Below are 27,451 nucleotides of genomic sequence, written 5' to 3' on the forward strand. Positions count from 1 at the left end.
TTTGCTATGGACTCTTTATTCATTTTATTATCCCTCTTTAACTCCTCATTCTTATCCTTTACTTCTCTTAACTGTCTTTTTTATTCTTCTATTTCTTTAGTTAAGTTTTGATTCTCCTTCTTTAGTTCTTCCAGTTTATCAACTTGTTGTGTAATTAGTGCTATTTGGCTAACCCTAACTTCCCATGCTTCATTAATTTTGTTAGTTTCTCCTCTAGACTTGCTAGTTGGGGGAGGTTATTCCTCCCTCATTAAAGCCATAAAAGTAATTATCCCCTCTTTCCATTGAGCTGCTATTTTCTATACTCCTACTTTAATTCCTCTGCCCACCTGTTCGACCTCATCTGTGTCATCTGCACACCTTTTGTTTACACCCCTTCTGACATCCAAGGCCCGTTCCTCCCTTTATTCATTTTCTTCCATTTTCCTCAATATTGTCTCCCTTTCTCCTTTTTCTTCACCTACCCACTACACCACAAGCTTTCCCCTTCCCTACTAATACAACAAAGGAAACCCTTCTCACTGAAATCCACGAAAATTGCGTTTTTTCCGAAGTTCCAATCTGTGGCATCTGTCTGATGTGTGTGTGTGTGTGTGTAATTACCTAGTTGTACCTAGTTGTATTTACCTAGTTGTATTTTACGGGAAGGGGAGCTATTCTCATGGTGTCCCATCTTCATATCTCATATTATCGAGACTATTTTTAAATTCGTGTATCATTTTGCACATAGCACATTTTCATCTAACTTGTTCCAAATGTCTATTATTCTCTGGGGAAAGCTGTTCTTTTTCAGGTCTCTTCTATAATTGTCTTTCTTGATTTTCTTTCCATGTCCTGTATTTCTACCATCCCATTTTATTAGATCCTCTCTATCAATAATTTCCATGCCTTTCATGATTCTATAAATAGTTATCAAGTCTCCTCTCTCTCATCTTTGCTCCAATGTCTGTAGCTCAAGTTTTGCCAGTCTCTCTTCATATGATAGTTCTGAGAGCGTTGGTGCCAATTTCTTAGTTGCTCTTTGTATTCTTTCAAGTTTTGTCATACATCTTTCTTGTACTTGGTGACCACGTTGTCACTCCATACTCCAATTTTGGTCTTATCAAAGTGACTAGTATTTTCTACACCAGTGGTTCTTATCCTGTGGGGAATTCCCCACTGGTGGGGAATGGCGGAGTTGCCAAGTGGGAAAAACAAAAATTAAGGGCCATAAAAAGGCACAAAAAAGCAAAGCGTATATTTACGTACTAAACACTGCATGGGTTAAAATCGAATTTGTCAAAGACCGATGCTGTGGTGGGAAATGGAGAGTTGGCTCACTAAAAAGTGGGGAATTGGAGAAAAAAGGTTAAGAACCCCTGTTCTACACCATTTCTTTGTCCAGGTATGTAAATGCCACTTTGATCTTATAAAATTATAAGTTCCTCCATTTTTTTTTTTTTTTTTTTTTTTTTTAATGTTTCTCAGGGGACATATTATTCATAACAATGACTCCCAGGTCTTTCTCTTTTTCCACTTTTTTAGATTACTTCTCCCAATTTATATGATCCCACTATTCTTTTTTTGCTTCTTCCAAATTCCATTATACTATACTTCTTAATATTGTATTCCATCTCCCATTTCCTACTCCATTCCTATACTTTATTGAGATCACTCTGTAGCGACTCATAATCTTTTTCAGTGTTCACCTTATTCAACAATTTTGCATCATCTGCAAAGAAGCTCATATAACTTTCAATTCCTTTATCCATATCATTAATATATATAGCAAACATTATTGGGGCCAAAACTGTTCCTTGTGGAACACCACTTATCACTTCATCCCAATTAGAGTGTTTGTCTCTTATCACCACTCTCGTTTTTCTTTCATGCAAGAAGTCTTCCATCCAATTCAGTAGTTTGTCCTGTATTCCTTTTGCAGTTTCTAATTTCTTAAACAACTTCTTATTTGGCACCTTATCAAAAGCTTTTTTCAGGTCTAGAAATGCACAATCAGCTCATCCATCTCTTTCTTGTATTACATCTATTAGCCTTGAATAGAAACACATTAAGTTTGTGACACATGATCGTCCTTGTCTAAATCCAAATTGATTTGGATTTAGTACATTGTTTTTTTCCAAATGTCTTACCTATCTAACTTTGATAATTCTTTCACATATTTTAGCTATTGTACTTGTAAGAGAGACTGGTCTATAGTTAGTAGGGTCTTCCTTGTTTCCCCCTTTATGTATTGGTACTATATTTGCTCTTTTCCAATGTTCTGGAACTTTTCCCTCTTTCAATGAACTGTTTATTAGGCTATGTATTTTGTCTGTTAGTTCATTCCTGCATTCTCTCTAAATCCAGTATGCCATTTCATCTGGTCCATGCGATTTTCTAACATCAAGATTATTCAAGTGTTTCGTTATTTTATTTCTTGATACTTCTATCTCTTTCATAGGGGGGACTTTCTCCTCCCATTCGATATATCTAGGTTGTATGTTCTCCCTCATAAAAACTGATTTAAAATGCTTATTCATAATCTCTGCCATTTCTATTTCCTCTTTGTATTTGACTCCTTGTTATAGTTTCTCTAATTCTTGTTTGTTTCTCAGTTTGTTGTTTACAAATCTGTAAAATAGGTTTGGTTGATCTTTACATTTTTCTATGATATCTTTTTCTTATTTTCTCTTTTCTTCTCTGCACACTTGTACATATTCATTTCTATAACTAGTATATATTTTCCATTTTCAGGTCTTTTGTCTTTTTTCCATTTTATCCAAGCTTTATCCCTTTTGTCTTTTAACTCCCTACATCTTTTGTTGTACCAGCACTTTACATGTTCTTTTTCATGCTTTTGTTTTGGCACACAGTTTTCCACTCCTTGTTTATAAATTTTTTTCTTTCAAAATATTCCATTTCTCTTCTACTGTTGTTTCCTCATTGTGTATTCTTTCCCAGTCAGCTTTTTGAAAGAATTCTCTTATTTTATCAAAATTTGATTTTTCATAGATCAATCTTCCCTTTCCATATTGTTTGTTTTTTCATGTATTTTTCCTCATTTAGTTCCACTTCAACCAATATGTGGTCACTTTTGCTTATTGGTGTTTTACATTCAATCTTGTCCAGTATTTCTGGTTCTGATGTGATTATTAGGTCCAGTCTCGATGGTTCTTCCTCATTTCTATACATAGTATTCTCTTGTATCCATTGCATCATTGTATGTTCTATAATCATCTCAAGTAGTACATTTCCCCATATGTCATCTCCACCCTTCACTGTCATCTCTTCCTAGCAGATTTCTTTACAATTAAAGTCACCCATTATAACTATTCTTCCTCCATCTTTCATTATCTTATTTAGTGTTATCCTTGTATCTTCTAACATATTTTTGTGTTCTTTCTCTTCCCACGAAGCTGTTTTAGGAGGCACATAATTTACTACAAACTTCCTGTTCTTCCCATCCTTGTCTTCCACTTCCATCATAATGATCTCTACTCTATTCTTTCCATATGTGACATTCCTCACATTTATATCCTTCTTAGACAGGAACATAACAAAGGATTACAAAGGCGGAGCATGCCGACAGGAGACCTTTTGATCCATATCTAGGTCGGATGCGGAAAAAAAAAATCATAATAATAAAACAATAAATAAAAACTATAATAATGTAAATAACAAATAAGATACATAAATAAATGCATAGGTATAGTTAAATAATAAACAAACAGGTAAATAGTAAATAATAATAAATTGACATATAACTAATAATAAATGAAAATCAGACAGAAAAATGATAACAAAACAAAAGCAAATAATATAAGATAAATTATAATCATTACAGCATCTTACTTAGGTATTTATCTAACTGATTCTTAAAGCTTCAAACTGAACTACATTGCACTACCTGTGCAGGAAGTTTATTCCATTCATTTACTACACGGTTGGCAAAGTTGTTTCTACCTACTTCCAAATTGAATCTATTTCCGGATAGTTTAAGACCATTGTTTCTTGTCTGATTCTCATTCAATGTGAAAATTTGGTCACTTTTGATGTTGTCAATTCCCTTTAAAATCTTAAAGACCTGTATCAAGTCACCTCTGAGTCTACGCTTTTTTAGGGAAAACAGATTCATGTGTTTTAGTCGATTTTCATATGATTTATTTTTGATATTTGGAATCAGTTTTGTGGCTCGCCGTTGTACTTTTTCCAGTCTGTCAATGTCTTTAATGAGATTCGGTGACCATACAGAAACAGCATATTCCAAATGTGGACGAACTAACGATTTATATAGCTTGTTAATGAGTGATGGACTTTTGAAATCAAAAGATCGTGCAATCAGTCCCAGAATCTTATTTGCTTTCTCAGAGGCTGAAATACACTGCTTGGATGATTTGAGGTCGTTACTGATAATTACGCCGAGATCTTTTTCACTATCCACTTTTGTTAACGAATTACCAAATAACTTGTAATCGTACTTACTGTTATTTTTACCTATGTGCATTACCTTGCATTTACTTGTATTAAATTTCATTAGCCACTTTTCAGACCATTGCTGTAATTTATCTAAATCTTCTTGAATATCTAATTGGTTTGAGTGATCATTTGCCACTCCGCACAGTTTTGTATCATCAGCAAATTTGGAAACAGTAGATTTTAGTCCATGGTCTATATCATTTATATATACTATGAATAGAAGTGGCCCAAGAACGGAACCCTGAGGAACTCCACTTGCAACACTTTTCCATCCAGAAGTTTTTCCATTTAAAACAACTCTCTGTTTTCGACCATTCAACCAATTACTAGTCCAACCTAATAGGCTACCACTTATTCCATGCAAAGCTAATTTAGTAAGTAGTCTTTCGTGTGGGATGGTATCAAAAGCTTTTGCAAAGTCTAGATATATTCAATCTATATTGTTTCTTTTGTCATAATTCGAGATAACTGTGTTGTAGAATTCGAGTAAGTTAGTCACGCAAGAACGTTTCCGTCTGAAACCATGCTGGCTATCATTTATCAAACGGTTACTTTCTAAATGATGTTCGATAGCATCTCTGATGATAGCTTCCATTATTTTTCCTACGATTGAAGTCAAACTTATAGGCCTATAGTTATTTGGTTTCTTTTTGTCACCTTTTTTGAATATGGGAGTAACGTTAGCTAGCTTCCATTCTCTTGGGACATCTCCGGATATGATGGATTTCTTGAAAATAATTTCTAATGGAACAACAATCTCATTTTTTATTTCCTTTAAGATTCTTGGATGCCAACCGTCGGGCCCTGGTGTTTTATTAACTTTGAGTTTGTCTATACACCTTTTAATTTTTTCTTTTGTTATATTTACCGTAGTGAGTAAGTTTACCCCAGACTTTTCACAGGTTTCAGTTTGGAGTTCACTTTGAGGTGTTTCGTTAACGAATACCGAGCTAAAATAATTGTTTAAGATATTACACATTCCTTCATTTGAATATTCAAGTTGACAGTCAGCAGATAATAGTGGACCAATGTGATTCCTAACAACCTTTTTATCTCTAATGTAACTATAGAATTCTTTGGGATTCTCTTTGGATTTATCAGCGATTTTCATTTCGTATTGTCGTTTTCTTTTTCTTATTGTTTTACCTCTTTGTTTGTAATCCAACAATTATATGCACCATGTCCTACTCTGCTGGGTGGTGCTGGACCTTTTAATTTTGTGTCTACAATTCCCATTATGTCCGTTTCTTTTTCCTTCAGGTGATCATTCAGTTTGTTCAATCCTGTTATTAATCCATCTATATTTGTATAAGACACTTTTAATTTTCTTTTACTTCCATTGTGTTTTCTAGTTCCCTTCTGTTTTTCTCTGCTATGAATCATTTCCTCACTTTCATATTCACTACTCTCCAATAGAATTTCTCTTTTTCTGACTCTGTTCTTTTCTCATTTTTTTCCTTAGCTTCTAGTCTTTTTGTTTTCTCATCCTCTCTTTCCTCTTTATTCATTTCTCTTTTTATCAAACCTGTTTATAATGTTCAGTCTGCTAGTTTTCCTGTTTTTGCTAAGATACTCTGCTATTGTTTGTGACCTGAATTTAACCTTAATTGGTCTGGTCTTATCTTTATTGTATTTCCCTAGTCTATATGTTGTGGAAGGCAAATGTGGAGGGAGTGAACATGAGGGGACGTCCTAGGATGAGGTGGATGGATGGGGTGAAGGGGGTTTTGGGGAAGAGGGGAATGTCTGTTGAGGAAGGACAGGAGAGGACAGAAGATGAGTGAATGGAGAATGGTTGTATACGGATGATGTTGTGATGCATGAGGTGGAATGGGTGGGGGGATGGGGGATGAGGTAGTATGTGTGAGCAAAATTTGACACAGCCCGAAGGTATTTCTCCCCGTCTTCTTCTTTTATGCATGGGGGGACGGAGAGGGGGGGTCGCTGATTTAATGAAGCAGCCTTGCTGTGGATGTGCTGTGTCTTGCGACACTACCTTTGACCCAGGGTAGTGGACAAGGTGCAGGGATGACCCGTCATCCAGGAGGTGCTAAGATGGGAGGGAGGGTGGAGGGGAGTGGAGTATTTTTAGGGATGGAATGGGTGGAATTATTTTTATGCCTTTTTCTTTTTGGCTACCTCCCTTGTAAGGGGGAAAAAGACTTGGTATATGTATGTATGTATATATTTCTTCTATTTCTTTGCCTGTTTCTGGTTCATTTTCTTGAACTACTACTAATATTTTATTTACTTTTTCCTTTTCTTCCTTTATTCTTGTAGTCCTATTTAGATTATACTTCTTTTCCATTCCTAATATAATTAAACATTTCTTTTTATCCGCTAACTCTCTTACTATATTCTCTTTCTCCCTCATCACTTTAATAATTGTGTTCTTAGTTTGGTCTTTCATCTGCTGTTCCGTTATACCTCGAAATTCTACTTTATTGTTCTCTCGTATTTTTTTTTAAACTACTTACCTCTTTTCCTATGGACTCTTTATTCTCTTTATTACTCCTCTTTAATTCCTCATTATCTTCCTTTAATTTTCTTAGCTGTTTCTTTAATTCTTCTACCTCTTTAGTTAGATTTTGATTCTCCTTCTTTAGTTTTTCCAGTTTATTAACTCTTTGAGTAATCAGCTTTAATTGGTTAAACTTAAGTTCCCAATTTTCATTCATTTCTTTTAGTTTCTCCTCTAGATTTACTAGTCGGGGGAGGTTGTCACCTCCTCCCTCATTAAATCCATGGAAATGGTTTTCTTCACCTTCCGTTGTACTGCTCTTATCTATATTTCTAATCTTAACATTTTTGCTAATCCCTTCGTCTTCATTATCATCTGGTTGCCGTTTGTTTACATGGCGTCTGTATCCCTGGACCCAGTCTTTCCCTACCTCATTTCCTTCCATTTTCCTCAGTAATCCCTCCCCTTCTCCTTTTTCACCACCTTCCCACTACACCACAAGCTTTCCCCTTCCCTAAAAATACAACCCAGGTACTTCCTTGCCATTGTGATCCTCGAAATTTGTGGATAACTCCGGAGTCTGAACTTCGCTGCCACCTTGGCCGACGCGTGTATTTACCTAGTGGTATTTACCTAGCTGTATTTTACGGGAAGGTGAGCTATGCTTGTGGTGTCCCATCTTCATATCTCATTTAATCTAGACTGTTTTTAAATTTGTGTATTGTTTTTTCACACACCATTATCTCATCTAACTTGTTCCAAATGCTCTGTGGGGAAAGCTGTTCTTTTTCAGATCTCTTCTATAACTGTCTTTCTTGATTCTCTTTCCTTGTCCTCTTGTATATCTACCATCCCATTTTATTAGATCCTCTCTATCAATAGTTTCTATGCCTTTCATGATTCTATAAGTAGTTATCAAATCTCCTCTCTCTCTTCTTTGCTCTATGTCTGTAGCTCAAGTTTTGCTAGTCTCTCTTCATATGATAGTTCTAAAAGTGTTGGTGCCAATTTTGTAATTGCTCTTTGTATTCTTTCAAGTTTTGTTATATATTTTTTTGTACTTGGTGACCACGTTGTCACTGCATATTCCAATTTTGGTCTTATCAAAGTGACTAGCCTTTTCTTCACCATTTCTTCATCCAGGTATGTGAATGCCACTTTGATTGTTCTTATTAAATTATAAGTTTCTCCAAAAACCTTGTTTATATATTTCTCAGGGGACATATTATTCATAATAACGACTCCTAGGTCTTTCTCGTTTTCTACTTTTTTATTTCTTCTCCCAATCAATATGATCCCACTATTCTTTTTTTGCTTCTTCCAAATTTCATTATACTACACTTCTTAATATTGTATTCCATCTCCCACTTCCTACTCCATTCCCATACTTTATTGAGATCACTCTGTAGCGACTCGATCTTCTTCAGCTATAACTTTTTTCAACAATTTTGCATCATCCGCAAACAAGCTAATAGAATTCAATTCCTTTATCCATATCATTAATATATATAGCAAACATTATTGGGGCCAGAACTGTTCCTTGTGGAACACCACTTATCACTTCATCCCAATTAGTGTTTGTCTCTTATCACTACTCTCATTTTTCTTTCATACAAGAAGTCTTCCATCCACTTCAGCAGTTTGTCCTGTATTCCTCCTGCAGTTTCTAATTTCTTAAGCAACTTCTTATGTGGCACCTTATCAAAAGTTTTTTTCAGGTCTAGAAATGCACAATCAGCCCATCCATCTCTTTCTTGTATTACATCTATTAGCCTTGAATAGAAACACATTAAGTTTGTGATGCATGATCGTCCTTGTCTGAATCCAAATTGCCTTGGATTTAGTACATTGTTTTTTTCCAAATGCCTTACCTATCTAGTTTTGATCATTCTCTCACAAATTTTTGCTATTGTACTTGTTGGAGACTGGGTCTTCTTTGTTTCCTCCTTTATATATTGGTACTATATTTGCTCTTTTCCAATGTTCTGGAACTTTTCCCTCTTTCAATGAACTGTTTATTAGGTTATGTATTTTGTCTGTTAGTTCATTCCTGCATTCTCTCAAAATCAAGTTTGCTATTTCATCTGGTCCATGCAATTTTCTGACATCAAGGTTACTCAAGTGTTTCATTATTTCATTCCTTGATACTTCTATCTCTTTCGTTGGGGGGACTTTCTCCTCCCATTCTATATCTCTATGTTGCTTGTTCTCCCTTGTAAACACTGATGTATAATGCTTGTTCATAATTTCTGCCATTTCTATTTCCTCTGTGTATTCAATTCCTCCTTGCCATAGTGTCTCAAATTCTTGTTTGTTTTTCAGTTTATTGTTTACATATCTGTAAAATAGTTTTGGCTGATCTTTACATTTTTCTATGACATCTTTTTCATGTTTTCTCTTTTCTTCTCTGCACACTTGTACATATTCATTTCTATAACTAGTATATATTTTCCATTTTTCAGGTCTTTTGTCTTTTTTCCATTTATCCAAGCTTTATCCCTTTTGTCTTTTAACTCCTTACATCTTTTGTTGTACCAGCACTTTACATATTCTTTTTCTTGCTTTTGTCTTGGCACATACTTTTCCACTCCTTTATAAATTTTTGTCAAAATATTCCATTTCTCTTCTACTGTTGTTTCCTCCTTGTATTTTACCTAGTTGTATTTTACGGGAAGGGGGGCTATGCTCATGGTGTCCCATCTTCATATCTTATTTTATCTAAAATGTTTTTAAATTCATGAATTGTTTTTGCACACACTACTTTTTTGTCCAACTTGTTCCAGATGTCTATTATTCTGTGGGGAAAGCTGTTCTTTTTGAGGTCCCTTCTATAACTGTCTTTCTTGATTTTCTTTCTGTGTCCTCTTGTATTTCTGCTATCCCATTTTATTAGATCTTCTCTATCAATAGTTTCTATGCCTTTCATTATTCTATAAATAGTTAGCAAGTCTCCTCTCTTCTTTGATCTAATGTCTGTAGCTCAAGTTTTGTTTGTCTCTCTTCATATGATAGTTCTGAGAGTGTTGGCACTAATTTTGTAATTGCTCTTTGTATTCTTTCAAGTTTTGTTATACATTTTGTGTACTTGGTGACCACATTGTCGCTGCATATTCCATTCTTGGTTTTATCAAGGTAACTAGTATTTTCTTCACCATTTCTTCATCCAGGTATGTAAATGCCACTTTGATTGCTCTTATCAAATCATAAGTTTCTCCAAAAATTTTGTTTATATGCTTCTCGGGGGACATACTATTCATAATAATGACTCCCAGGTCCTTCTTATTTTCTACTTTTTTTTTATTTCCTCTCCCAATTTATATGATCCCACTATTCTTTTTTTGCTTCTTCCAAATTCGATTATACTAAACTTCTTGATATTGAATTCCATCTCCCACTTCCCGCTCCATTCCCATACTTTATTGAGATCACTCTGTAGCGACTGACAATCTTCTTCAGTGTTCACTTTTTTCAACAATTTTGCATCATCCACAAACAAGCTCATATAACTTTCAATTCCTTCATCCAAAACTGTTCCTTGTGGAACACCACTTATCACTTCATCCCAATTAGAGTATTTGTCTCTTATCACCACTCTCATTTTTCTTTCATGCAAGAAGTCTTCCATCCACTTCAGTAGTTTGTCCTGTATTCCTGCTCCAGCTTCTAATTTCTTAAGCAACTTCTTATGTGGCACCTTATCAAAAGCTTTTTTCAGGTCTAGAAATGCACAATCAGCCCATCCATCTCTTTCTTGTATTACATCTATTAGCCTTGAATAGAAACATGTTAAGTTTGTGACACATGATCGTCCTTGTCTAAATCCAAATTGTCTTGGATTTAGTACATTGTTTTTTTCCAAATGCTTTACCCATCTAGTTTTGATCATTCTTTCACAGATTTTAGCTATCGTAATTGTAAGAGAGACCGGTGTATAGTTAGTAGGGTCTTCCTTGTTTCCCCCTTTATATATTGGTGCTATATTTGCTCTTTTCCAATGTTCTGGAAAGAATCGTAGTGGAGAGTTGATGGTGGAAATGTGTCTAGAGAGTTGATGATAGCAAATACAGTGTTTCGGAAGAAAGTCAAGCATAAGTACACATGGGAGAGGGTGGTGGAGGGAAGGGTGGTAGATAGAGCGCTAATGGATTATGTAGTGGTAAATAGGATTATGATAGGAAGAGTTAAGGATGTACATGTGCTAAGGGGAGAGGGTGGGGGAATATCAGATCATTTTTTGGTGGAAGGTAAGCTGAGAGTGGAGGATAGATGGAGAAAGAGGAAAGGGACAAAAGGTAGGGAGGTTCTTAGAGTGAACTCCTTGAATGAAAAGGAAAAGGAGAAGGAGTACGAAAAGAAGCTGAAGGAGGAGTGGGAGGGAGTAAAGGATGGAGCAGAGATGGGTGTGGAGGAGGAATGGGGATGGTTCAAGGAGGGAGTCTTAAAGTGTGCAAGGATGGTGTGTGGAACAAGAAGGACAGGGGGAAATAGAAGAAAGGGTAGTGAATGGTGGGATGAGGAAACAAAGAAGGTTGTAGAAGAGAAGAAGCGAGCATTCACAGATTGGTTACAAAAGAGGACGGGGGAGTCATATGAGACGTACAAAGAAAAGAAAAGAGAAGTAAAGCAAAAGGTAAAGGAGGCAAAGAGGAGAGCAGATGTGAAATGGGGTAGGAGTATGACAGAAAATTTTGAAAGTAATAAAAAGATGTTTTGGAAAGAAATTAAGAGAGGAAGAGGAGGCGAATCAAGTAGGGAAGAAAAGGTAAAAGGTGCAGATGGAGAGATGATAATGGAAGAGAAGGCAGTAAGGGGAAGATGGGCAGAATATTTTAGGGAGTTGCTAAATGTGAAGGAGGATAGGGAAGGAAAGATAGCTGCAGTGGGAAATGCGAAGAAAATGAGAGTGATGAGTGAGGAGAATGGAGGAGAAATAAGGAAGGATGAGGTGAAGGCAGTTGTTAAGATGATGAAAGCAGGTAAGGCACCTGGTCTGGATGGATGCCATGCAGAATGTCTGAAAAAGGGAGGTTCAGTGATGGTGGACTGGTTGGTGAGGTTATTTAATGTTTGCTGGAGAGAGGGTAGAGTACCGGAGGACTGGAGAAGTGCCTGTATAGTTCCTCTTTACAAGGAAAAAGGGGACAAGTGTGAATGTAGTAGTTTCAGAGGGATTAGCCTGTTAAGTGTAGTAGGGAAGGCTTATGGGAGGATCTTGATTGAGAGGATTAGGAGAGGAACAAAAGGAGTAATTGGTGAGGAACAGTGTGGATTTAGGACAGGTAGAGGTTGTGTAGATCAGATCTTTGTGGTAAGACAGATATGTGAGAAAGCTATAGGAAAGGGGAAGGATGTTTTTTGGGCTTTTATGGATCTGGAAAAGGCTTATGATAGGGTAGACAGAAAAGCACTGTGGGAGGTTATGCAGATATATGGGATAGGAGGAAAGCTTTTGGGAGCTGTCAAGAGTTTTTATGAGAGTAGTAGAGCTTGTGTCAGGATTAGAAATGGAGAGAGTGAGTGGTTTGAAGTAAAGGTGGGACTTCGTCAAGGATGCGTTATGTCGCCCTGGCTGTTCAACTTATACATGGATGGGGTGGTGCGAGAGGTGAATGCTAGGGTAGTGGGTCAGGGATTGGAGATGGTTAAAGAAAATGGAGAAAAGTGGGAGATGAGCCAGCTGTTGTTTGCGGACGACACTGCGCTTGTGGCAGGGTCGGAGGAGGGATTGAGGAAGTTGGTGGCAGAGTTTGGGAGAGTATGTGATAGAAGAAAGCTAAAGATAAATGTGGGTAAAAGTAAGGTGATAAGATGTACAAGGGGTGAAAGTGGCAGTAGACTGGAAGTGAACATTAAGGGAGAGCGACTGGAGGAAGTGGATAGTTTTAGATACTTGGGTGCAAGTGTAGCAGGAAAAGGTGGAGTTAAGGTGGAGGTAGAATGTAGATTGAGAGAAGCGAGTAAATGCCTTGGTGGATTAAAGAGTGTAATGAGGAATAGACATTTAGGAATGGATGCGAAGAGGAGACTGTATGAAGGAGTGATTGTGCCAACAGCACTGTATGGGGCAGAAACGTGGAACATAAGAGAATAAGAGAGAAGGAGTTTGAATGTGTTTGAGATGAGGTGTCTGAGAAGTATGGTGGGGGTTACTAGGCTGGATAGAGTGAGAAATGAGGAGGTGAGGAGGAGAACAGGGGTGAAAAAGGAGCTGGGAGATAGGGTTGATGAAAGAATATTAGGATGGTTTGGACACATGGAAAGAATGAGTGAAGAAAGACTAGTAAAAGAGGTATGGAAGGCAGATGTGGAGGGAGTGAACATGAGGGGACGTCCTAGGATGAGGTGGATGGATGGGGTGAAGGGGGCTTTGGGGAAGAGGGGAATGTCTGTTGAGGAAGGAAGGGAGAGGACGGAAGACAGAGGTGAGTGGAGAATGGTTGTATATGGATGATGTTGTGATTGCATGAGGAGGAATGGGCGGGGGGTGGGGTAGTATGTGTGAGCAAAAGTTGACGCAGCCCGAAGGGATTTCTCCCCGTCCTCTCCTTATATGCAAGGGGGGACGGAGAGGGGGGGTCGCCGATTAAATGAAGCGGCCTTGCTGTGGATGTGCTGTGCCTTGCGACACTGCTTCTGACCCAGGGCGGTGGGCAAGGTGCAGGGATGACCCGTCATCCAGGAGGTGCTCAGATGAGAGGGAGGGTGGGAGGGGTGTGGAGTGTATTTAGGGATGAAATGGGTGGGAGTGTTTTTATGCCTTTCCCTTTTTGGCTACCTCCCTTGAAAGGGGGAAAAGGCCTTGGTATATGTATGTATGTATGTTTATTAGGCTATGTATTTTGTCTGTTAGTTCATTCCTGCATTCTTTCAAAATCCTGTTTGCCATTTCATGCAGTCCATGCGATTTTCTAACATCAAGATTACTCAAGTGTTTAATTATTTCATTTCTTGATACTTCTATCTCTTTCATAGGGGCAACTCTCTCCCCCCATTCAATATCTATAGGTTGTATGTTCTCCCTCGTAAACACCGATTTAAAATGCTTATTCATATTTCCTCTGTGTATTTGACTCCTCCTTGTCATAGTTTCTCTAATTCTTGTTTGCTTTTCAGTTTGTTGCTTACAAATCTGTAAAATAGTTTTGGTTGATCTTACATTTTTGTATGACATCTTTTTCGTATTTTATATTTTCTTCTCTGCGCATTTGTACATATTCATTTCTATTACTAGTATATATTTTCCATTTTTCAGGTCTTTTATCTTCTTTCCATTTTATCCAAGCTTTACCCTATGTCTTTTAACTCCCTACATCTTTTGTTGTACCAGCACTTTACATATCCTTTTTCTTGCTTTTGTCTTGGGACATACTTTTCCACTCCTTTATAAATTTTTGTCAAAATACTCCATTTCTCTTCTACTGTTGTTTCCTCCTTGTGTATTCTTTCCCATTCAGCTTTTTGAAAGAATTCTTTCATTTTGTCAAAGTTTGTTTTTTCATACATCAATCTTCCCTTTCTATATTGTTCATTTTTTCATGTATTTTTCCTCATTTTGTTCCAGTTCAACCAATATGTGGTCACGTTTACTTATTGGTGTTTTATATTTGATTTTGTTCACTATTTTGGGTTCTGATGTGATTGTTAGGTCCAGTCTCGATGGTTCTTCCTCATTTCTATACCTATTATTCTCTTGAATCCATTGCATCATTGTATGTTCTATAATCATATCAAGTAGTACATTTCCCCATAGGTCGTCTCCACCCTTTACTGTCATCTCTTCCCAGCAGATTTCTTTACAATTAAAGTCACCCCTTATAACTATTCTTCCTCCATCTTCCATTATCTTATTTAGTGTCATCCTTGTATCTTCTAACATACTTTTGTGTTCTTTGTCTTCCCACGAAGCTGTTTTAGGAGGCACATAATTTACTACAAACTTCCTGCTCCTCCCATCCTTGTCCTCCACTTTCATCATAGTCATCTCTACTCTATTCTTTCCATATGTGACATTCCTCACATTTATATCTTTCTTAGGCAGGAACATAAATCCACCCCCTTGTTTTACCTCTCTGTTTCTAATCCAATAATTATATGCACCATGTCCTACACTGTTAGGTGGTGTTGGACTTTTCAATTTTGTCTCTACAATTCCCATTATGTCCGGTTCTTTTTCCTTCAGGTAATCATTCAGTTCATTCAATCCTGTTATTAATCCATCTATATTTGTATAAGGCACTTTTAATTTTCTTCTTCCATTGTGTTTTCTGTTTTCCATTTGTTCTTCGCTGCTATGAGCCATTTCTTCTTTTTCATATTCACTACTCTCCAATAGAATTTCTCTTTTTCTGACTGTTCTTTTCTCGTTTTTTCCTTAGCTTCTAGTCTTTTTGTTTTCTCCTCTCTTTCCTCTTTATTCATCTCTCTTTTTATCCATACTTGTTTATGGTATCTTCAGCTGCGGAGTGGCTGCAGAAGAGAAGAGACATTACAAGCAAATTCAAGGTGAGTGAGAAATATTTTGTATGGAAAGACATGTTAATAAAATATAGTAATAATAGTTTACCTCTGCCATATGCTGTAGTTTTTCCATATATATTTACTGGAGGAAGTGGATAGTTTTAGATACTTGGGTGTGAATGTGGTGGGAAAGGGAGTGGAAGTGAAGGTAGAATATAGATCGAGAGAAGCAAGTAAATGCTTTGGTGGATCAAAAAATGCAATGAGAAATACACATTTGGAAATAGATGCTAAGATGAGATTGTATTTACCGAGTTGTATTATACAGGGAGCTATGCTCATGGTGACCCGTCTTTATATCTTTCAGCATCAAGTTTTTTCTTAAAATCTTGAATAGTATTTGCATACATACATATACAGGGCCGTTTCTAGCTATAGCCGGTATAGGCGATTGCCTAGGGCCCCCAACCTACCAGGGGGCCCCCGACCGGCCCAATGGCTAGGTAACAGCGTTGCCAGAATTCCACACCCTATTTTTTCCACACGTTTTCTTTGATCGAAAACTGAACAGTGACTAAGCTATTCCATGTTTGTGATCGACGGAATTTCTATCGGCATAACGGACATACACAACAATGTGGAATAGGAGTGCCACCAACAGAGTTCTCTAAACATTAGATGAGAAAGAAAACACATATAAATAATACTATTGAAGCATATACCATTATAAACCGATGAATATTAGAATACCGCTAATTCTTTCCCTAATAAGGTAAATGATAATAACGTAACAATTATTTTACTGAACGAAACTCACCTAATATTTCCTCTTTTTAAAGGGTCTTAAAGAGTTGTCTGACCTATCACTGTCATAGTCACCGTCGTATTCAAATTCTGGCACTTGTGATTGTGAAGAGGGATCCGAGTCTAAGGAGGTAGTATATGGATTCTCTACGGTATTTTCTTGATCAGTATCACTATCACTGAGGAAATCTCTGTCAGGGTTTTCCCCAGTACTACTGACCTAGTTTTCGCTAAGATTTTCTACTGTATGAATCGGAAACTCGTCATTTGGCTCATGAAAACGTAGCACACTTTGGTCGTCGCTACTAGTATTTTCTGGGTCATTCTCTTGATTTTCTGTATTTAGGGAATCCTCTGTGTGGAAAAGCTCTTCAGTTGGTCCATCATTGTTTATCTCATTTTGGTCGTCATTACTAGTATTTTCTGATTCATTCTGCTGATTTTCTGTATTTAGGTTATCCTCCGTATGAAAAAGCTCTTCATTTGGTCCATCATTATTTACCTCATTTTTACATACAGTTGCGACTCCTGTAGAAGAAGCAATATGTTACTCTCTCCGTTTCAGCTGAATAACTGGACCTCAAAAACCTACACCTTGACTATGTTATCTTCCTCTTCTAAGCACCCTTCTATTGTATCATTGCAATCTTACGACTGTTAGTGTATAGATATAGGTATTTAATGGAACATTTGGTTATCAGCAATCCATCTTACGTATAACATTAACTAAACATAACTTTGCACACAATAAGCTAGAGGCCCCAAAGCAGATAGAAAATGTAGAAATATTTTTCCACACTGTGTAGAAATACGTCCACGTTATCCACGCCAGTTGCCAACACTCGCTAGATTCCCTCACCATGAGCGATATTTCCACGAAACGGCAACGCTGCTAGGTAACGCTACCGAAGGTCAAATATGAGCCTGTGCCTCTCCCGCCTGCCGACGCAAATAAACAACACGCCTCTTGCAGTGTTTGTTATTGTTTGAAATGTTTTGATCGTCTGCTAAAAATACTATCTTGTTAAAAATCACCTACATCTTATTTAATCTAAAGATATAATATGGTAAGCATTAATTGGCTTTATTCATTCATTTATGTGTTCACTAAGCTAGGGCTTATGGCTACAGATGTTATTAATTGTTGATTACTGTAGCAGTGTGTCGGTGAGGAAAGTTGAAAAACGGGGTTTCGCTTACGAAGTTTTATTGTAAGCGGATATCAACAATCAAGCGACGTCTAGAACGTCTTCGTATCAGTAACTTAACAAAAACAAAAGATGTCTACATAGGATTCAATTAGATTCACACGACTAAAAGTGCTGTATAGGATCTAAACCTATTACAAAGTACAAAACATATGAGAATCACATATATAAGGAATCTACAGCACCAGTATACAATTCTTTAACACCATTTTCATGTATATAAAAATAATAGTAAGACAATTAATCTCAATTTACCACATCCCTTTTCCCTTATTGAAAAAGGAGTATCCATATGAACATAACTGAAACATTTATCTTTATAACACCACAATTATAGATTCAATCTATCAGGTGGTTTCACAACTCTGCTAGATCTTCTAACTGGTTGTGGACTTGGTACATTCACTGCATTATCATCATTATCAACATTTACAGAGGAATTTTCATCAGCCTTATCGATTACTTCTGAACTATTTGGACAGTGTCCTTGACCTGAAGAATACATAGTCACAAAAGGTTTACTGCTACCCAAGTTGTCTTTACGTACAGTGTCATTACTGGAAACAGTTGGTGTATATCTAGGCATAAGTTGATCAGAATGTCTTTTCCAAACAATGTTTCCAAAAATTTTTAACATCACTTTGTAGTTTCTCACACCTAGAACTTCAATTACTTTCCCTTCCAACCATGAATGACCTTTGCCATAATTCTTTACAAAAACAGCATCATCAATCTTATATTCAGACTTCTCAAACTTACATTCTTTTTCCAAAACCTTTTCCTTCTTATTTTGTGGTTTAATTTTCTCAATTATACCTCTGAAGTTTCTGTTAAACATTAGCTCAGCTGGAGCTTTACCTGTGGAACAATGAATTGAACGTCTGTAGTTATACAAAAATCTACAAATTCTGGTTCTGATATCACCTTCCTTAAATTTACTTAATCCTTCCTTGAAAGTTTTTACAGCTCTCTCAGCTAAACCATTAGATGATGGGTTATATGGGGCTGGTGTCATATGTTTTATTCCATTCCTTTCAAAGAAAGTCTCCATTTCCTCAGATACAAATGATGAGGCATTATCTGAAACTACAATGTCAGGTAACCCAAAATTACAAAAAGTTTTTCTCAGCATAGAAATTGTTACTGTAGATGTTGTTGACTTTGTTATATGAACATCCATAAATTTTGAGTGTGAATCCACAATCACTAAGAAATAACTTTCATTGATTGGACCTGCATAGTCCATATGGAGTCTACACCAAGACTTATTCGTCTCAGGCCATGATAAGGTAACTTCCTGAGAACCTTGAAAATTTTTAAAACAAATTGAACAAGCTTTAGTAACCTCAGATATATCTTGATCTAACTTAGGCCACCATATCCAATTCCTGGCTTCAGCCTTCATAGCACTGATACCATTATGACCTACATGCAGCTGTGAAAGTACACTACTTCTTAATTCAGCTGGTATAACTACTCTATTCCTAAATAGCAACACATCTTCATATATACTTAAATCTGCTTTAACTGCTGCATATTCAGAAATAACAGGATTATCAATCCACCCAAATTTTACTCTTTGGAAAACCTTCCTCAAAACAGGATCACTCTTTGTCATAACCTTAACCCTTTCATAGGAAATATTTTGATCTTCCAAATTTTCAACTAAATTCACATATTCAGCAGGTGTATGTGAGTCTAAAACAGAATCTGATACAGGCAAACGGCTCAGGGTATCTGCTACAATGTTTTGTTTGCCTGATTTAAAACACAATTGGTAATCATACTGGGATAACAATAATGCCCAACGCTGTACTCTTGCGTTTGCATTGACAGGAATCTGTTTCTCACTACCAAATAAACCAAGTAGAGGTTTGTGATCTGTACGGAGCACAAACTTACGTCCAAGCAAAAAATATTTAAACTTAGTTACCGTGTACACTAACGCTAGAGCTTCTTTGTCCAACTGAGAATAATTTAGCTCAGCAGCAGACAGCTTTTTACTTGCAAAGTAAACTGGTCTTGGACTACCATTCATTTCTTGAATTAACACACATCCTACTCCTACTGGTGAAGCATCTACTTCAACAATAACATCATGTTCACCATCAAAATTGGCTAGTAAATCAGAGTTGACTAACTCTTCCTTAACAGTCATAAATGCTTTTGCTTCAACAGAAGACCACTTAAATTTTGCATTTTTCTTCAGTAAATCATACAGAGGTGCTAATACACTTGAAAAATTTCTTACAAACCTACAATAATAAGTGACTAGACCCAAAAATGATTGAACTTCACCTACAGACTTTGGTATGGGTGCTTCTAAAATAGCAGCAAGTTTCCTTGGTGAAGGTTTTATGCCATCACCTGAAATGACATATCCTAAGTATTCTAAGGAATTGGTATTCAGAACAGTTTTCTTTTTGTTAATAGCAACATTATGTTTCTGAAATACCTTCAACACTTTATCTAATCTCATATCATGTTCCTCTTTAGTCTCTCCTCCGACTAATATGTCATCTAAGAAGGCAACTACTCCATCTATATTCATCAATAATTGGGATATCAATCTTTGGAAGATGGCAGGAGATGATGCAAGTCCAAAGGGTAATCTTTTATATTTAAAAAGACCTTTATGAGTATTAATTACTAGCAATTCTTGACTCTCATCATCTACTGGCACCTGTAAGTAAGCATCTTTTAAATCAATCTTTGAGAATATCTTGCTTTTCCCAACAACAGCAAGGATTTCATCAACTTTAGGCAAAGGGTACTGGTCACATGAAATACTTTTGTTTAACTCCTTGAAATCTACACAGATACGCATTGACTTTTTGTCAGCTTTTAACACTGGTACAATTGGAGCTGCCCAAGTACTAGAATGTACTAGTTCAATGATATTGTTATCAACTAACTCTTCTAAAGCATCTTCTACCAATTTTCTGTAGTGGTAGGGCACAGGCCTTGCTTTTTTCCAACTAGGTACAGCACCGCTCTTTAGGTGTACCTTTGCTACAACACATGAAATTGGCAATCTAGAATCAGCTGAAAAATTATCTAATTGTACCTTGGAATCCAAAACATTAACTCCTTCCTCTATACCTGTGAGTGCAATACCAATTTTAGGCATTAAATCTCTTCCACATAAGTTAGAGTTATTAGATTCAACTACATACAAACTTTGAATTACATTGTGACCATTATAAAATATATTTGCATAAACCTTACCCAAAACATGCAAATCATTATTACCATAAGCCTTCAAAATTTTATCACTAGGCTCTAGAGATAAATTTAATTTCTTAACCCAATGCAAGGTTAGGGTAGACACACTGGCACCACAATCAATTTTGTACGGCACATTATGACCTTCAATATTAATATCAACCTTATTTCTCACTGGCAAAACCTTACCTACAACACTGTGTACAGGTTCATGAGAAATATCAACACTAACCACTTCTGGAAGGCTAGGTCGATCCACTAAATGTAACAATTGGTTATCATCACTACCAGTATCTCTCTCTTCCTGAGAAATTCTCTCGAAAACCATATTAGTTTTCTTTTTTCCAAACGTCTTCTTGTTGGTAAATTTTCCAAAAGATCCTTTCTGGGCACTGTGTGGCTTACCAGACACAGTCTTATCAAAATGGCACACTTGTTTTAGGTGTCCTCTCGTGTTACAAACTGAACAAGTTAGGTGCTTAAACCTACAGTTCTCACTTTTATGTGGGTACCCGCAATGCTTACAACTTTATTTTTTCTGACTATTAACATATTCAGAACTAATCCCCACTTTCCTCACTTCAGTGGTCGGGAGCTTTTCTCCAACGAAAGCTTTTTCCAAATTTAAAATTTTCTCTAAGGTGTCCGTTGAAGACATAGTTTGTAAATCCAAATTCTCTGCAACTAAGTTCGGGAAATACACTTCAGTTTCAATAGCCATAAACAGTTGGTCTCTCACTCGGGCGTCGAATAAGGTCCCAAAGTTGCAATCTTTGGCTAGACTTTTCAAGTCTGCATACAAGTCTCTTAAACTTTCAACAGATTTTTTCTTTTTGTTTTGAAATTTAATCAAACTCCGATGATAGCTCGGTTTAACCTTGTAATGTGCTTCTAAAAGCTTCACTAAATCATTATAGTCTTTCTCATGTGGCAAATTAGGTGAAGTGAGCGAAGCTAGCGTGCTGTACGTTTCACTTCCTAATGATACTAATAAAGAATTTTTCTTCTTGTTATCATCAGTGACTCCATTGTATGCAAAATGAGCTTGCAGCATACTAAGCCATATCTCCCACTTAATCTTATTGGGGTCAAAACAGTCAATCTTACCTGAGTTATTTGCCATTGTAATTCTACTTGTATTAAATCCAGTTTCCTATTGAAACAATTGATTCGTAGCCTGCTACACTATTTACGAATCCAGAGTGGCCAGGACGGTTCCGATGGGGTGAATGGGTGAGTATATCTTCATCCTTCGATTTCTCCACCATCAGTTGGAAAGGCAGCTATTTCTGTCTTCTAAAACTGAAATCAGTCCTTTGGCTCACTAAATCCACAAATCCTCGTCGCCACTGTAGCAGTGTGTCGGTGAGGAAAGTTGAAAAACGGGGTTTCGCTTACGAAGTTTTATTGTAAGCGGATATCAACAATCAAGCGACGTCTAGAACGTCTTCGTATCAGTAACTTAACAAAAACAAAAGATGTCTACATAGGATTCAATTAGATTCACACGACTAAAAGTGCTGTATAGGATCTAAACCTATTACAAAGTACAAAACATATGAGAATCACATATATAAGGAATCTACAGCACCAGTATACAATTCTTTAACACCATTTTCATGTATATAAAAATAATAGTAAGACAATTAATCTCAATTTACCACAATTACAAACTCTTTTTGGCCATTAGCTTACTATTCTTTGTCCAATTGTTTGGCTTTATTTGTCACTGGAATTGGCATCACCAGCGTTCTTGTTTACTCTTTGGTCGCTTCATGCTTAGCTTCTAATAGTGTAAATTTGCAATTTTGTGTGTTCTGTGACTGTAAGTTGGAATTCCTTTTATTATATTTGTATGCACAATAGGAAATGTTTGTATTCTATGGAATGTTTACCTTTTCCACCTTTTTCAATATTCAATGTTCATATATGTTCATATGTTCAATTTTGTTTATTTTGTATCGATATTTTATCCAATCCCTTATTCATTTATTCGCTTATTTCTTTATTATCAAAATTATGATTATTTATTTTCTCACTTCACCTACCTAATGAAAAAAACACTAGATGGTAGGACCGAGGTTAGCTCAAAAGGAAGTGACAGAAATACATGAATTCTATTTCGTTTGTTGTGTGGTCCGTTTCTCTAGTTCGTATATAATATTAAGATAACCACAGGCTCAACAATCACCCATCTGTTCACCTTTCAGGTCTACCCGAATTTCGTGTATGTAGAATTATTTTTATTAAGGGGTATTTAAAAGGTTTACACTTTACAGATATCTGTGTTAGGCCTACACTGATAAAAATAATCATATTTATTCTACTCGAATATCGTGTATGTAAAATTGATTCCATGTATAGGTTTTCACTTAACAGATTTCTGTGCTAGGCCTACATTAGACTCTAAGACTCGCCAATCATCATTCCCGTAATGGCATCAAAACGAATTTATCTCAGCGGAGCAGAGAAACGAAAGAAAAAGAAATTTGACGAAGAAAAATGGTCAAAAGAAAAAGGTAATTCATTATCGTTTATTTGATAATTTAAAGAAACATATTAAAGTTTGGTTTTATTATGTTTTCTGAATGGTGAGTATTATTTTAGACTAACGCCTAATCATCTAAGGAAATTTGTAATTTTGCAGGATCAATTCTAAAATATATTGGAGCTCCAGACAGCAAGCCAGAGGAATATTCTGAACTTCCTGAACAGGATGCTCCAGTGCCATCACATTCATCAGGATCTGTCCAGGAAGCTGTACTGCCACCAAGACCACCACATTCCCCAGAACCACAGAAGGCATCATCTACTTCTGAGCAGCCTCCCATTTATTCTAAACCACTAGATCCTGCTAACTGGCCAACCATTCTGTCTGATGCATTTAGAACAGATGCAGTAGGTAGAGGGCCATTTCAGAATAGTTCTGATTTCACATTTCCCAAAAAAAGAAGACGGAAGAAGTTTTCATTATCATTATTTTTGTAGAACATTGGTTAATGGAGAAAAGATGAAGCGGACTTGGCTTATCTACTCAAAAGCAAAAAATGCTCTCTATTGCTTTTGTTGTAAATTATTTTCAACCAAAGAACAAAAGTTAGTGACAGAAGGACTGACAGACTGGAAAAACATAGGCACACTTTTGAAAAGTCATGAAAGCAGTCCAGCACACATAGCGCACATGGCAACCTGGAAAGATTTACAACTCCGTTTGCAAACTGGAAAGACAATAGACCAAGCTGAAAGAACACTATTGGAGGCTGAAAAGAGGCGCTGGAGAGATGTCCTGACTCGCTTAATCGCCATTATCCAATCCTTAGCCGAGAGAAATCTTGCATTTAGAGGTTCATCAAACACGTTACACCAGCAGAATAATGGGAATTTTCTAGAAGAGGTGGAGCTGCTTGCTAAATTTGATCCTGTCATGAAGCAGCACATTGAGCGTGTTGAGAGTGGCCAGTTCAGTCATTCCAGCTACCTTGAAAATATCATCCAAAATGAACTTATTGCTTCAATCAGTACTAAAATAATGGACACAATGGTGACTGAAGTTAAACAGTCCAAATATTATTCAATTATTTTGGACTGTACTCCCGATGTAAGCCATCAAGAACAGATGCCAGTCGTCATAAGGACTGTCAAAATGGATAAGAAACCAGAAATTAAGGAACATTTTATGGGGTTCCTTGTAGCTTCTGAAACAACAGGTCTTGGTTTGTCATCTCCAATTATAAAGAAACTGACGGAACTGAATATTCTCCTTGAAGATTGCAGAGGACAATCATATGATAATAGTGCCAACATGAAAGGGAGAAACAAAGGAGTTCAAGCCAGACTTCTTGAGAAGAACCCTCGTGCACTCTATGTGCCATGTGGAGCACATTCCCTAAACTTGATGATATCTGATGCAGCAACAGCTTCAATAGATGCCACTAGCTATTTCGGCACTGTTCAGAAACTGTACAACCTATTTTCAGCCTCACCACAAAGATGGGCAATCCTAAAAGATTATGTCACTGTTGCACTCAAGACCTGGAGTGACACAAGATGGGAGAGCTGTATTAATAGCATAGAAGCTGTGCGGTATCAGGCCTCTAATATAAGGGAAGCTTTGTTGAAGGTCAGGGAAGTGTCTGATCCTCTGACCAAGGTTGAAGCCAAAAGTCTGGCAGAAGAGGTGGGGTCATACCGATTTATCATTTGCACAGTCATATGGTATGACATTCTACACATTGTGAACCATGTCAGTAAGCTCCTGCAGTCTCCTAAAATGCAGCTTGATGTGTCAGTTGACCTCCTTACTAAAGCGAAAACATCTCTGACTAACTACAGAAGAATTGGATTCACTTCAGCTCAAGTCTCTGCTAAAGATATGTGTGTGGAAATGAATGTAGAGGCAAAGAAAAGAGATTAAGAAGTACAAAAAGACACTTTGCTTATGAGGCCGCAGATGAGCCCATTGCAGATGCAATGAAGAGGCTAGAAATAACATTATTTAATGTTGTTGTTGACACTACCATTCAATCCTTAACCGATAGATTTAAAACTCTGAGTGAAGTAAGAGACCAATTTGGAGTGCTGCTCAATTTCCAGAAACTGGATGATCAGTCATTGAACAACCAGTGTGACAAACTATGCAAGACATTAACCTCTGGAAATGAAAGTGACATTGATGGAAAGGAACTGGCTATGGAAGTTAAACACTTACCAAGTTTGCCCTCAAACGAAATGACTGCTCTTGAGTTCCTCACCTTTATCCACAAAAAACATTTTGAGGAATTGTATCCCAATCTGTGGGTTGCACTGAGAATTGCCTGTACTCTGCCTGTGACTGTGGCCTCAGCAGAGAGGAGCTTTTCGAAGCTGAAACTCATCAAGACCTATTTAAGATCATCTATGGGGCAGGAGTGACTCAGTGGTCTTGCAATAATCAACATCAACCATGAAGTGGGGAAAGACGTGTTGTATGAAGACATCATTGATGATTTTGAGGGCCCCTAACTGCCTCTTGCCTAGGGCCCCCACAAAGCTAGAAACGGCCATGTACATATACCATACATATACCAAGGCTTTTTCCCCCTTACCAGGGAGGTAGCCAAAAAGGACAAGGCATAAAATCATTCCCACCCATTCCATCCCCGAAAACACTCCACACCCCTCCACCCTCCCTCCCATCTTAGCACCTCCTAGATGACGGGTCATCCCTGCAGGGATGACCTTTCATAGTATTTGCACACACTGTTTTTTATCTAAGTTATTCCATATATCCAGCACTCTATGTGGGAAGCTATTCTTTTTCCGATCTCTTCTGTAGTTGTCCTTTTAGAGTTTCTTTTCATGACCTTGTTTTTCCATTGTCATTTTTTAGTAAATCTTTTCTGTCAAGGATTTCCATTTCTTTCATGATTCTAAATGTAGTCAGCAGATCACCTCTTTCTTTTCTTTGCTCTAGTGTTGGTAGTTCTAATTTCGATCATCTTTGTTCGTATGTTGATTTGGAAAGAGCTGGTGCCAACTTTGTTGTTGCTCTCTGTATTCTTTCTAGTTTCCTTATATTCTTTTTAGTACTGGGAGTCCATAGTTGTTATGTATTGGCTTTTCCTGATGTGCCAATCAGTTTCCCTGCTCTTCATTGTCACACGGAAGGGTAGAATGGAAACATGTGATTTGGGCACAGTGTATATTTTCATACTGTTTACATCATGGCGCTCCGGGAAGTGCGCGAATTCAACATTTAACAAAACAAAAACAAAAGGTGCATATCGCCCTTAACCCCTTCCATACGGTGCCGCACACGTAGGCGTCATGGACTTAGATCTCGGTGGCAGCAACCAATGCCAGCCGTACGACGTGTCGTAATAATACTCGCATCATAAAATATAGTCACCGCTTATATCGATCGTTCTCTCTTCACCCGTGAATTTTGATAACCATAGAAAATGCGATTACAAAAGAATTAGAAAGAATGTCATTATGGAGTTGCGACTATAATAAATATAATCAAGACGCCGATATGGCAGCCTCGCTAATACACTCGCTCCCCATGACGCCTAGGTGTGCGGCACCGTATGGAAGGGGTTAACCTAAACATTTCTTTAATGTGAATACACTACATATTCCTCCCCTCTTATTTTTGATGGGTTTACACAAAATAAAATGTTACATGGTTTCTATTAACCTTTTACTAGGTTTCACTGACCTATTTGACCTTCTCAATAGAGGCTCAGTAGGAACATAAGGTTCATTAACAGATTTGTCAATGTTATGATTAGGAAGTACTTCAGTGGCACCTGCAGGTTGCAAAATGGTATCACTGCTAACACAGTCATTTACAGTTTCCTTGTTTCCAACATTACTGCTAGTAGTTGGTTTAGTAAATGAATTTTCAACTTGATAATTAAACAGAGAAGATGCAGAAACTGGTGATTTTCCATTTTCAATAGTATTATACCTAGCTTTCAATTGATCACAATGTCTATGCCAAATTAAATCTCCACTTTTGGTTAACACTTTTACAACATAATTTCTGGCACCTGTAACCTCAATAATAATGCCTGGTAACCAAGGTTCACCTTTAGAATAGTTTTTTGCAAAAACTGCTTGTCCAACTTCAAATCTGCTTTCTACACAATCAAGAACATTTTTCTTGTTCACTAGCACATTCTCTTCCTCCTTTGTTTTAGTCGTTTTACATATGTCCAGAGGAGATTTAAATTTTCTGTGAAACATCATTTCTGCAGGGCTTTCTTTTGTACCTGAATGAATGGTTCTCCTATTGTTATACAGAAACCTACAAACTCTTGTGTTAGTTGATCCACTGTGATATTTTAGCATTCCCTGT

General features: G+C 37.0%; 1 protein-coding gene across 1 annotated transcript in view; it reads left to right on the plus strand.

The window, feature by feature from the left end:
* LOC143035613 (uncharacterized) overlaps positions 1–26,382 on the plus strand; it is a 47,670-nt gene extending 21,288 nt beyond the window's left edge. Inside the window, exon 5 of the mRNA XM_076202479.1 lies at positions 26,176–26,382. Within this exon, the coding sequence (XP_076058594.1) occupies positions 26,176–26,382 (207 nt within the window). The remainder of the gene's footprint in view (positions 1–26,175) is intronic.
* Positions 26,383–27,451: the final 1,069 nt, after the last annotated feature.

The sequence above is a fragment of the Oratosquilla oratoria genome, chromosome 19 (assembly GCF_046742065.1).
Source record: "Oratosquilla oratoria isolate Oo_2021 chromosome 19, ASM4674206v1, whole genome shotgun sequence".
Classification (NCBI taxonomy): domain Eukaryota; kingdom Metazoa; phylum Arthropoda; class Malacostraca; order Stomatopoda; family Squillidae; genus Oratosquilla; species Oratosquilla oratoria.